The 13,190-nt window shown below is 37.2% G+C and overlaps 1 protein-coding gene across 1 annotated transcript in view; it reads left to right on the top strand.

Annotated features, from left to right (window-relative positions):
• The window catches only part of csmd2 (CUB and Sushi multiple domains 2), a 323,103-nt gene that overhangs the window by 248,540 nt on the left and 61,373 nt on the right, over positions 1–13,190 (top strand). The window contains 7 exon segments of the mRNA XM_081376365.1: positions 3,284–3,379; positions 5,471–5,674; positions 6,317–6,441; positions 9,116–9,212; positions 10,426–10,530; positions 10,620–10,738; positions 11,631–11,700. Of these exon segments, the coding sequence (XP_081232491.1) occupies positions 3,284–3,379; positions 5,471–5,674; positions 6,317–6,441; positions 9,116–9,212; positions 10,426–10,530; positions 10,620–10,738; positions 11,631–11,700 (816 nt within the window).

Here is a 13,190-nt window from a genome sequence, read left to right as displayed (position 1 = left end):
AATGTATGAATCCATTTTTGGTTCTCATCACTCCACAACTAATCCTTCATTTTCAATGGTGACCAAACAAGACAAATTGTTGGCCTAAGTAGAACATGAAATATTAATTAGGCTACTGGTAATAATTATAAACAATGTAAGCATTTGAGCTTTAAAAAGCATTTAAAATTCCTTGAATTCTTCCTCTTCTATATAACTGTTAAACAGCCAAAGTCGGAGGTAGACAAACCGGCAAATCCACCTCTGTTGAGTCATCATATTCAACACTGTGATCCTGAGTCTTCCGGAATCCTGACAGGATGTTGTCAGGCCACGTCAGTTTACTCAACAACAACCTTGAATGTTGCATAACGCATCCATCCTGTCGAGGTGAATCTGTGGGCACCATCCAGGTTTGCTGTTGGTGTGGTGTGACACAGGACTAACAGTTTCCGAGCAGCATTGCAGAATAATGTGGCCATCAGAACAAACAGCAGGGGCGAATAAATCAGCGGTCAGGGTTTCCCCACACCTCTGCCTCCACCGGATTATTACTGTAGCTGTCACTCTGTCGGCGGCCCACGGAGGCTTGTTCTAATAACATCCCAGCATGCCAAAGGCATGAGCAGGCGCATTGGTCAATCCCAACATGAACAAAAGTGTTGTGCAGTTTCATCTTCTCTGGCCACTGCACGAATTTGTCAACACCGAACCTGCTCTCTGCAAACCCCTATGGAGCTCGACTGGGCCTCTGGGATCTGTGGGTTGATTCAAAGCCTCAGCCCCCACACCACGGCACAGAAAGCACATGCGCTAATAATGAGCAATGCAAGTCAAGTAATGTCACCTTTATTTATATAGCGCTTTATACAATACAGATTGTTTCAAAGCAGCTTTACAGTGAGAACAGGAAAATAATGCATTTCGTCTGTTGTTCAGCTGAAGTCAGTTCAGTGTTGATTCGGTTCCGTTGTAAAGATCATTAATTATTAAGTTCATTTCACCTATAGTTCTGCAAAAAATTATGTCTTCGTCCAGCTCAGTTCAGTTCTTATACAACAGCGTTAGTACAGTCAATAATATTCAATAATATTGTTGAATATTAAGGGCCCCTTCATACACCCAGTGCAATGTGGCGCCAGGTGCGACGCAAGTGTTTTTGTTAGTTTCAGCCCGACGCAATTATCATTTTAACATCCTGCGTTTCAATGATAACTTGATAACAAATGTATTTGAAAATATATATTTTATATTAATAAAATATAGGGGGGGGTGACACTTAAGGGGTTAACAACCGCTTTTGATGATGCACGTGCACTGGCTGATCCTTAACACGATCGCAACGCAAAGTTGATTCTGCACTAATTTGATCTAGCTATATATACAGGGATGCTAATTAACCGGTTAACTATTTACTGATCTTAAGAATTTTAACCAATTAATATCCTACTATCGATTGCTATATGCTTAAAAAATACACTAAAAATATTCCACAACAAATCCTTTAAATTTAATGATATTCAGAACAGAACAAGAATGATAAAAATAACTATAAACAAGCCAAAACTAAATAATTTAAAGCAAAAGTGGAAGTAAGCGGCGTTGGGCTCACATTCAAATGAAAATGATTCCATTTTTGCGATATATTAGGATGCTAAACTATTATTTATTATAGGCTTTGTACTTCACTCACGTTCCAATATTGACGAAAAAAATAATTCTCTTCACATGCACAAAAATGTGCTTGGAAACATCACAGTGCAGCAGTGCTTATGCTGAATGACACAAATTACTACTGACTATTTAAACAGAGCAGTGTAATTTTTATATGTTAGGTTGACTATTTTATTTTGATAATGAACAGGCTGCGATGTCAAGATTGCAATGCTTGAATATGTCGTGTGTGAGGCGCCGGCGCGATCGAACAGTGGAAACATAAAAACATTCTCCGTCATTTTGTTCGTACAAGACGTCATTCGAAACTGCAAAGTGTTTACTTATATTTGTGTACACTCCCAATAAAACACAACATTGTACTTTTGTAAAATAAACATATAAATAAACAAACAAACTGCCGTCTCGGTTTCCTTTCCGTCAACTTGTTTGTGGAGTGGCGCGCCATACAGAAATGAACTAAACTCGGTGGCATACTGTCACAGTTTTTTCTTTCGCTTCATTAATCTGATAATTATTTAAATAGCCATATTTCACGTGTTTCTTTTATATAGGCTTATAGACTATGATTTTATGAAAAACATGTTTTTATTTATTTATTTTTTATTTTTATTTTTTTTTCCTTAGAATCATCCTGGCAACCCTTTTTTTTTTTTTAAGTGTTTGAACCCAGGGTTTGAAAACTGCTGCCATAGATGGTCTGCTCGCACACTTTAACCTCGCACACGAGCAGATCCGTTCCCTTGCTAGAGAAGCGTTAAATTTTTCCGCTTGCAAATTCCGTCATGTAAATAGCGAATCCGCCATGGCGTGGGCACAACTGGCTTTTAAAGGGAATGCGAGAAGAGACTCCAATTGGTTTATTGCACTTTACGCCTAAAAAACACCTATTCCTCTTTAAGAGAATATGGACAACCCTTTTAGACCATGCACCGGGCACGCCGATCATTTTTCCCGTCGAAAAACTAGCAAAAGTGCTTGCCCTAAATGCTATACATGGAAAATCAGACCCAAATATCACAACCCTCACCTGCCTACTTAATGGCTCCATAAACTTGATTGCTTTAAGAGCCAGGCTCAAACAACAAGCCCAAAAACACTTGTGATAAGTGGAAATATCAACACTTCAAGAGTGTGAAGGAGCCTTGCAAGCATAAACAAAACACTGTGCCTCTGTTGCCGGAGCTTTAGTTCGATTTGCAGAATGAGTATTTTGTCGCTGTAATATTTTTGGTCAAAAAGAGTGGATCCCAAACACACAATGTTGCTATGGCTGCATTAGAATGATAATTTAGGGGATGCATACCCTTATTTAAATGCTGTTTTGACTCCTAAAACTTTACAGTGTGTATGTGGCCAAAGAGCCTTTTGAAAGATATATTCTATAAAGCAGCAGTTCAGAGTGACCACATCTATACAACACGTGCACTGTATTCCTTGTCTTCTGAAGTCATTTGATAGCTTTGTGTGATGAACACACCTAGAATAATTATTCATTCATAATCTTCACCTCCACTTCTGCTCTCAAACAAATATGGCTCTCAAACAAATATGGCACAGGTCAATAACATCAAATGTCATTGGTTTTAGAATGTCGCCAAATGCCGTGACACCTTGTTTGTACTTTCAGGTGAATCTTTGCCCCTAGCCACCTCCAACCAGATCCTTATCCGGTTCTCTTCTAAGGGTCAGTCAAGCTCAAGAGGTTTCCATCTGGTCTATCAAGGTACGGGTTTCAATCTCTCTTTCTCTATCCCAAATGTCGTTTTCATTTTCTATTAACCAGGGTTGTGAACTATTTAGAATTGAGAATGCCTTTTAAATGACTAATCTTGAATTAAGGTACCAAATAAGTCACAGAATTTAGCCAAACTTAAATTGAAATGAAATTCAAAGAAATGAACCGCCGTAAGTGGTTTCATTTATTTATTTATTTATTTTATTTTATTTTTTGTTAATTAAGAATTACCCAAGGACATGGTATCATACACACAACATATACTGTATATCCTGAAATTTTAGATATCAACATTTGAAATGTCACCGATAGAAATTTGCATTTTACTTTATGTATCTATATAAACTTTAACAGATTGATCCAGCGTACCCCAGAATCTTCAAAATGGAACCTAGCAGCATAATTTTAAAGTTTAATTTTTTTAAGTTTTTAATGTTCAGTTTTTTCAGTTAATGTTCATTTTATTTCAATTATGTTAATATTAAGTGTTTTAGTTTTAGTTAACTGCCCTATATTGTGTTTATATTCTTACATTCTTACATTATTATATACTAGGGATGCCCCAATTCTCAATATAATTTTGAACCGCTCGGTACGACATCCACGGTTCAATACGCGCTTGTGAATTGCGTTTTTTTTTTTTTTTTTTTCTCGGTTTTGCGTTTGAATAATTTATGTGCGTTTTATTTCTCTCCGAATTGACTGTTTGTGTGTGCCTGTAAGTCTACGAGCTGAAATGAGGAAACTCCTCTCCGCGAGTAAATATTCAATCACTATGCTCTAAAGTTAGGGGGCGCTTAACCATCATTCCACACTTTAACATGGCGAGCGGCGGTGAAGTGAAGCTACAGTACGAGGAAGCACCGGCGTCTTTTAAATCCGTGGTGTGGGGACATTTCGGTTTTGCCGTTGAGTATAATGCCGACGAAGAAAAAAACGATAAACAAAAAAATGACTGTGTGCAAGCCTTGTTTTACACTTGTAGCCTACTCAAACGAAACACTTCCAACATGACTGCACATATGCGGCGCCATCACCCAGCAATATCACTGTCTGAAGGCACAAATATGTTTATTTGAAATGGTCAATTTATGTTTACTAACTAGACATGTAGGCTAAGTTTATTTTCAAAATGTAGGAATTTATGTGTTCCCCAGTTTGTACATGGGCTACCAGCAACTGTGACATGTCTGTTTACAATACACAATACACAAGGAACTAATGGACTTAAAATGGAAGTAAAATAAAGGAGTATTGCAATAAATCATTTTTATTTTTTTCTCCTTAACCTCTTACTGTTCCTATTGCCTAAGCATAGAATAACAAAAAAACACTCTTATGTGTCAAGTCATCAGAACCGAACCGAACCGAAAACTGTGGTTAAAAAACCGAGGTATGTATTGAACCGTGGGCTAACTGTATTGTTGCATCCCTATTATATACATTCATATACATTCTTAATTGTGCCCAAGCCTGCAATAAACTGCTCAAATATTGTGTGTGGGATGTTCCTATCATAACTTGTGGTTATGTTATGCAGTCAGTTTTGATTGAGAGAGGCACTGTCATCTAAATTAGGTGCTAAATTATTTAAACAATATGCCCACAGTCTTTCTTTCTCTCTCAGACACACACTCACACACATTGTAAACGATGCTGTAAATGTGCTGTCCCTCTTCGGCAGTCATGGGGCCTTCCGTTAAAATGTGCTTTAACAGCCCGCATCTTTCTCTATAATAGATAGTGTGGTTTTTAGGAGCTAAAACAGCATTATTGTATTATCTCGCCTCCCCTGTGGTTTTCAGGCATACTCCTGTTCGTTTCCTGACGTGTCTTTAATGGAAAAGTACAGCATCTTATAAAAGTATTAAAAGTAGTAGTGTTCTGGGGCATCCCAACCAGCTGTATGCACTGTACCTTCTGTGGTTCAAACTTAAAGTGCCAGTTTCACTAACAATCTGGTGCATGACTGCATGTATAATGCATTACAAAGCATTTCTCACTTGGCAGGTACCATAACATCCTAAAGTTGCTGTTTTGTACAAATTCTTCTAACAATAGCGCATTTATTTGCTTTAGCTGTCCCGAGGACCAGCGCGACCCAGTGCAGCTCAGTCCCAGAGCCCAGACACGGCAGACGCACTGGGAACAACTTTGCGGTGGGAGCCGTGGTGAGTTTTGAATGCAATGCAGGATACGTTCTGGAGGGTCCCAGTGCCATCGAGTGCCTGACTGTACCCAACGCTCTGGCCCAGTGGAATGGCAGCATACCCAGTTGCATTGGTAAGAGCCCATCATACATATCTAGGGATTTCACACTTCTCTCAACTTTCACGATCTTATCAATTAGGTTAAAGGCAATATAATGAGGGCGATATAGTTTTGTCATTTGCCAATTTTGATGAAATAGTAAAATGTATTTTTTTTCAGTTAAAGGATCTCACTTCAGTTGCTTAGTGTCACATGTTTACTTGTGTCCCAACCTCCTCGATGCGTTTGCTTGGATGAGCACAGTTAGAATCGCATCACAGCTCTGGTAGGGAAACAGAGCAAACAGACTCCTACTCCTGCTCCTCTTGAGAGAGAGCTGTCGCCAACAAACTCTCCCTGTGCTTAACAAGCAACGTCACACAGCTGTGGGCCAGCAGTCATGGCCTCCGGCTTGTCACACATACACAAATGCACAAGCTTGGCAGATGTTTCTGCGGATACTCTGTGTGTACACACTCAGGTATCCAAACTCATGTGCAGCTGTTTACCTGTGCGCTTCACTGCAGCTACCAGATGCTTGACCACAGGAGATGCAGGAGGAGGAAGGTGGTGTCCTGGAAGATTACAAATACCCTTCGATACCGTAGGCTGTTTTGCGGGTTTTGCCTTCTGTACCTGCTCTTTCATCGTTTTCTCCTTTTGTCTGTGATGCAGTGCCATGTGGAGGGAATCTTACCCAGCGGATAGGTACTATACTGTCCCCCGGCTATCCTGAGCCCTACCTAAACAGCCTGAGCTGCGTATGGAAGATCACCGTGCCAGAGGGAATGGGAATCCAGGTATTCTCTTCTAGCAACAATAAAACACCAATTTATCCCCTTTTATAAGGCCATTATGAACTCAAAGCATCATCACATTTTTTTATTTTTTTTTGTGGCCATGTACATGCTGTACAAATTTAAGTATAACAAGCTCTACCGTTCAAAAGTTGGGATTCAGTAAGATTGTTGAATGTTTTTGAAAGAAGTCTCTGTAATATATGTGCTTCTGTGAGAGCAAGGCTAGTTCGAGAAACTATGTGGTGAGAGACGGTATCAAAATATTCAATGAGTCGACACACTTATCTTTATTTCTATGATTTTTCTAGCTCTGCCTGAATTTTTCAGCGGTAAATTCAGTTGTATAATGCTGTTATCACTTCCTGTGCAGTGTGACACTTTTAAATGTGGTCACGGAAGAGCGTTTAACAAGTCTGCAATGATTCAACTCTGTTACTTTTTTAACCGTATAAATTTTTCATTTCAGTGCAGACCATAAAAGTTTAAATTCTAAGGGAGAAGGCAGTAATAATCGTCAGATTTTGAACAGTATCTTTATAGCCATCATTTCCTCCAGTCATACTTCATAACTCTATTCAGCATTACCTTCTTGGCTCCTCTGCAACCTGGTTGTAAAGAGCTTTTTGAGATTATTTGGCACATACTTTGGGTGGCCATCTTTCTAAGGACCAGATTATAAATGTCTGGTCTAAAACGAATACTAGTGGATTTGCTGTTCAAAAGAACAGCGTTTATTTGAAATAGAAATATTTTGTAACATGATAAATGTCAGTTTAATGTGTCCTTGTTTTTTTGTTTTTTTTCTTATCTGCCCTAAACTTTTGAATGATACTGTATAATAGTTTCCACAAAAATATATATAAAAAAAGTATATATATATATATATATATATATATATATATATATATATATATATATATATATATATATATATATATATATATATATATATATATACATATACATACATATACATATATATACATATATATACATATATCATTTTTTTTATCATTGATAATTTCTCGAGCATCAAATCAGCATATTAGAATGATTTCTGAAGGATCATGTGACACTGAAGACTGGTGTAATGATGCTGAAAATTCAGCTTTGCATCACAGGAATAAATTACAATTTAAAATATATTAATGCAGCCTTAGTGAGATGCATATAATTTTTCGAAACATACTATTGTTGTATGTCGTTTTGCATATACCTATAACAAATATGGTTAACAGTTTATTTTACAGTGTCCTGTTACATGTAGTTACTATACTAATTACTATAAATTGTGCATAATTACACGCAGCTAACCCTAAACCAATCCCTGACGCTATAGTATGTACATGTAGTTAATTATTATTACTTTCAGTACTTAATTATGTATAGTTACACTGTAACACGGACACCTCAAAATAAAGTGTAGCCCAAACATGATTAAAACTCGGTCTCCTTCACATGTCTTATGATTAACAACATTTTAAATGCAGCTATAAGTGGTGAAAGTAAGCAAGATGGGCAGTGCTGATTGGATACGAGTGATTTATTTATATATTTTTTTCCAAGTAGCATCTGCATCCGCCTCTCCAGACTTGCCTCACACTGCTGGATACAAATGTAATCAAATATAGCTCTGAATCATGGGAGGAGTTCAAGACCGCTTACTTAATTGCCTTTAACCCAATTCATAAACTTCTCGCTGTTGGAGAATTGGAACCATGCAGAAATGATTACAACATCCCCAAAAGTAAGAGAGACATGATATAAATAGGCAGTGGTATGAAAGAGAAGAGGTGCAGATGAGGAGATTTAAGAAACAGTCCTATACAACTTATAGTACATATTTTCTTCTACTCTGGTGTAAGGCTTGGCGATATTTATTGAATAGCCCCACATGGCTTTGTTTATGCATTCAAAATGTATGTAAACACAGTATATGTAGATAAATATTGCTGTTTATTACTATGCATTGCTAAATTGGTGCACAAATGAAAATAATTTAAAAATAATTTGCGTTTTAGTGAACAGTGTGGAAAACATAGCTCGTTTATAAATAAATCAAGGCGTTTTGCTGTAATTGACCTATTTTTGATCAAATGACCTGTGATTGAAGCATAGTCTATAACCTGAAAGAAGCATAGAAGAGCTCTTAACTGATGCTATAGGGTGGATTGATGGTGTGTTTTCATTTTGTGTCAGACAGAGCGCTCATGAAGTCTGGATATCGAACTAACCCCCTTCCCGCTCATGAAATTTCCAATTCACTATGTGAAGCAAGCACAAATAAATGTGCCATTTGACGGCAAGGCTATCAGATGTGACAATCTTCCAGCGATAGCCACAGTCATGCCACTGTGACCAGACAATTTCTAGGCTTGTTTGAGGCTGGGGCGGAAAAATAAATGTCTACAGGGCTGAACATTGGTGACTGTGTGAAAACTGTGTGAACAGCATATACAACAAATGCAGAAGAATGCCTCTCATATTTGAAGATGACATTTGAAACGTTATGTAACACATCAAATTAAGATATCTTTAACTTTTCAAAACCATACACAGGGCTCAATCTTTAAAGATAGCCAAGTGCCTGCAATATTTTTCTGTACAATCCACTGATACTCTAAAAGAAGGAAGCCGCTGTATTTTTTACCTTTGTTCTGTTCCTTTCTCTCAGATCCAGGTGATTAGCTTTGTGACAGAGCAGAACTGGGACTCTCTCGAGGTGTTTGATGGAGGTGACAACACTGACACCATGCTGGGGAGCTTCTCAGGTGGGCTGTGTAATACTTCTATAACTCAGTTCATTACATAAACACACATCGTCACAGTAATCTTGTTGTTGTTGCTTTGAATGCTTGGAAGATTCCTCAGTGGATGGCTCAGAGAAATGCATTGTTTTGTCTTTGTAAAGAAATGTAGTTTTGCAACAATTTTTAGACTGCAATATGAAGTATAGAAGAGTTACAGCATTTTTGAAACAGTTTATAGATCATAAAAGCGATTCTTTATTGTTGCTATTGTGCATTTGTGTTGCATTATGGGAAACAGAAGCTACTTACACAGTAGGGAAGGCTGTTTTTTTTTCCCTTTTATTGGCACAAAGACCAGGCACAAAATGTTACAAGTGCCCTAGAGAGAGATAAATGAATGATATATCCTAAAATGAATAACGGTGTACAGAGTGAAGACAAATGAGTCAATCATATCTGCACACACTGAGCCATATGACTAAAACAGTTGTATAAATTCCAGATGAATGAATGCATAATGATTCTCAACTGCATTTGGGCTTTTAGAAATGAATGCTTGGAAGCAAAACAACAAAGTATAGTTTTATTGTATTTCACTTTTCTTGTATGCAATTGTTTAGAACACAATGTAAATGTGAAGATATAAAACTTTCAGACAGTTTTGTATTTCATCATAATGTTTTGAAACAGAAATTTGAAAATAGATGCTATGATGTTTGGTTTGCAAATTTGCTTTAATTCCATCTCACATAACATATGCATATGATGTAAAACATTGTGTGCATAGCATAAAACTTTCACATTATTCTATAAATATCTTAAATTGCTTGCTACATTTCTATGCCTGTGAACTAAAAATATATATTTGTTATTTGTTTATTTTTATCAATTAGTGATGAATTAGTGTGTGTGTGTGTGTGTGTGTGTGTGTGTGTGTGCGTGCGTGCATGTGTGTGTGTGCGTGCATGTGTGTGATTTTAGTATTAAAAACTATTATAGTAAATTTGACATTTTATTTATTTGCTATTTTTGAAATGTCATTTTTATTAGTTCTTAGTGTTAATGTATTTTTATTTCAGCTTTATTTCAAATAAAGAATACAATTTTAAAAGGTTTTGTGAACAAAAGCAATGTGAAGTGTGCATAGTTTAACCTGCTACTAACAAAAAGATGTCAAGGACACACTGATTCCACGACACAATCACAATATGCTAACGGCTTCTTTATTCTACAGGTACAACAGTCCCAGCCCTCCTAAACAGCACCTCTAACCAGCTCTACCTGCACTTCTTCTCAGACATCAGCGTCTCTGCAGCCGGTTTCCGTCTGGAGTACAAGAGTAGGACAATCTGTTATGAGTCCTGTGCATCTGGACTTACATACAAACATCTCTAAAAACTCTACTTATTGTCTCGTTTTCTCTCACAGCTGTGTCCCTCACTAGCTGTCCTGAACCAGTTATACCCATGAATGGCTTCAAAGTGGGCGAGAGACTACAGATGAACAATGTGGTGTCCTTTCAGTGTGACCCTGGATATACTCTGCAGGTGAAAGTGAACCTAGCCAAAAGTTGGACAAAGCCATGAACAAAATACAGCAGTGGTCGCTTCAGGACACAGATGTTATATTAGCCATCAAGTCGCATCCCAACATGGTTCTAAATTGGTTTATTGTACAAAGTACCAAAATGTGCTTAAAGCACACTCGCTATCCAATAATTCACTGCTCAAAACACAATGTGGTCAGAGGACAACCATGATTAGCCTTGACTGAGAGCATGTTACGCAACCTGTTGGCATGTACCTAATTAGCTTCTACCTAAAGAAATTATTTTGCACTTAATCGCTGAGAGGGAACATTTTACATCCACAACAAACTAAATGTTTGTATTACTGTATTTTTCTTTCCAGACTATTTACAATTATATACTAGTAGTAATGCCAAGGTTATGGGTTCAAAAGACCTTGCAGTCAATTTTTTTGATACGTTTTTGGTTGGAGAGATGGGGGCGGAAGGAGTTTAATAGTGTAGCCAATTCCTGGTCCCCATGTTGATCAACTGCTATTTTGCATTTTCATTACCTGTTGGCTGCTCTGGACAGTGTGCAAACCTGGAAGCTATTTCAAGCCAGTTTTACATTTTTTGTAGCATCTGCGATTAGTAGTATCTTTGCCTCACAAATTTGTGAGCAAAAAGAGCACTACCCCGATACGAGTTACTTACATTCTAGGGCTCTGTTGCAGACTAGGTTGAAACTTAAAGCTTGAAAGAGCGATGAGCTTCAGTTTTGTAGTGTGCTCTCAACTTAAAACGCCAAAAATCTGAGAAAAGTCATGATGTCATAATGGTCAGAGTGTGGCCAGAGTGAATACTGAATGAATGAAGGAAAAACTGAAAAACAAACAATATTTCTTATTTTTATTTTATTTTTCTTTGCAGGGAGTGTCCCATATCTCTTGCATGCCAGGGCCTGTGCGCCGCTGGAACTATCCGCCTCCTCTCTGCATTGGTAATAACTTGTCATCTTTTATTCATTTATTTCTTTTCTAAATCCTGGCTTCTGCAGTTTTATGAGTTCAGATCTACCACAGAGTCCCAAATGTTACAGAACTACACTGGTACTTGTGTGGGTACAGCGCCCCCAAAAAGTACTTGGGCACTTAAGCCGCATTTAAAAATGTATGAATTTCACTGCATTAGGTAACAAATTATCAAATAAATGATGCTAGAGTGTTTCACAGAACCAACTTCACTTTTCTGAGCTGTTTATGCAGTTATTGGTTTTATCCAGCTGGTCCCAAGCTCATTTTTAGTGAAAGTATGAGGTCAATTCTACACAAGTTCACACAGATGTCCTAGCAGTGTGTAGTTCATCACATTAACTTTGAACACGATGCATTTTGACATGTGTGCTTGTGCCATCTTTCATTAAAAACTGCTGTTTGGTTTATTAATTTATCTAATTCAGTGAAAAGAGCAAAGATATCAAGTATTCACATAATCAACATAATATTATCACATGTTTCTTGAAAAAATCTAACGTTTTATTATACCCCTATTAGTTCAGTCTCCTGCTGTGATTGGCTGGGCTCTTGAGATGGTTTATTCGTTGCTTGAATGTTCATCAGCATTTTCATTATTCCTGCTGCTTTTTCAAAAGCACAGAACATATTTCCACTCTTCCCTCAACTCTATATAGACTCCATTCATGATCTGAAGCTTTGTAGGGCTTCACAGCACATCCATCAAGTCTCTTTGAGTCCAAAGCCAGGGCTTTAATCAGAGTGATATTTGAATCAATCAGTAGTTTAGATTCAAAGCCTCGAGAGGAGGAGGGATTGAGCATACGTTTTCACTGAAATGAGAAGATTGAAGGCTGCAGAGGTGCTCGAGTGGCCTTTGATAGCTTTGGGAAGTGAATTGGCCTTTTTAATAAATGAAAGACTTGTTTCCCCTATGATGTCAATAGAAAAGCTAATGTGTTACATTTCTTTATTCGGCACAAAGCTTTCAGGGTCAGTGAACAAGGTAGACTGCATTGCTAAGCAACGTGGAACGTCAATCGACTTCTAGCCCACACAGGCTGTCATAGATGTCACATTGCATTGCATGTTTACATGCTTTTTCACCATGGAGATTTTTTTTTTAAAATTAATATTATTATTTTTTACAGTTTGAGTGAAAAGTTAAATTGAAAAACAGCATCTTGTGCATTTACTGGAAGTTAGAAAACTATCTGAAATATGATTTTTTTTATTAAAGTTTTTGCATATTTTCTTGCTTCCATTAAAAGCACAAATTACAAATATACTTATTTGATGACCTACAAATATATAATATTACAGGCATGATGAACTTTTCTGTTTAAAATGTTAAAATCCATGTCATGTATGTCACTTAATACATATCATGTATAAATTAGATGTATTGTATATTTTATATCTTAGATTTTCAATGTGCTCTTAGACTTTTGGATCCTACTGTATATTTAGCAACTAT

The sequence above is a fragment of the Scardinius erythrophthalmus genome (genome assembly GCF_964197995.2).
Source record: "Scardinius erythrophthalmus genome assembly, chromosome: 10".
NCBI lineage: Eukaryota > Metazoa > Chordata > Actinopteri > Cypriniformes > Leuciscidae > Scardinius > Scardinius erythrophthalmus.
Note: the sequence above shows the minus strand (reverse complement) of the source record. Positions and strands in the feature narration are given on the sequence as shown.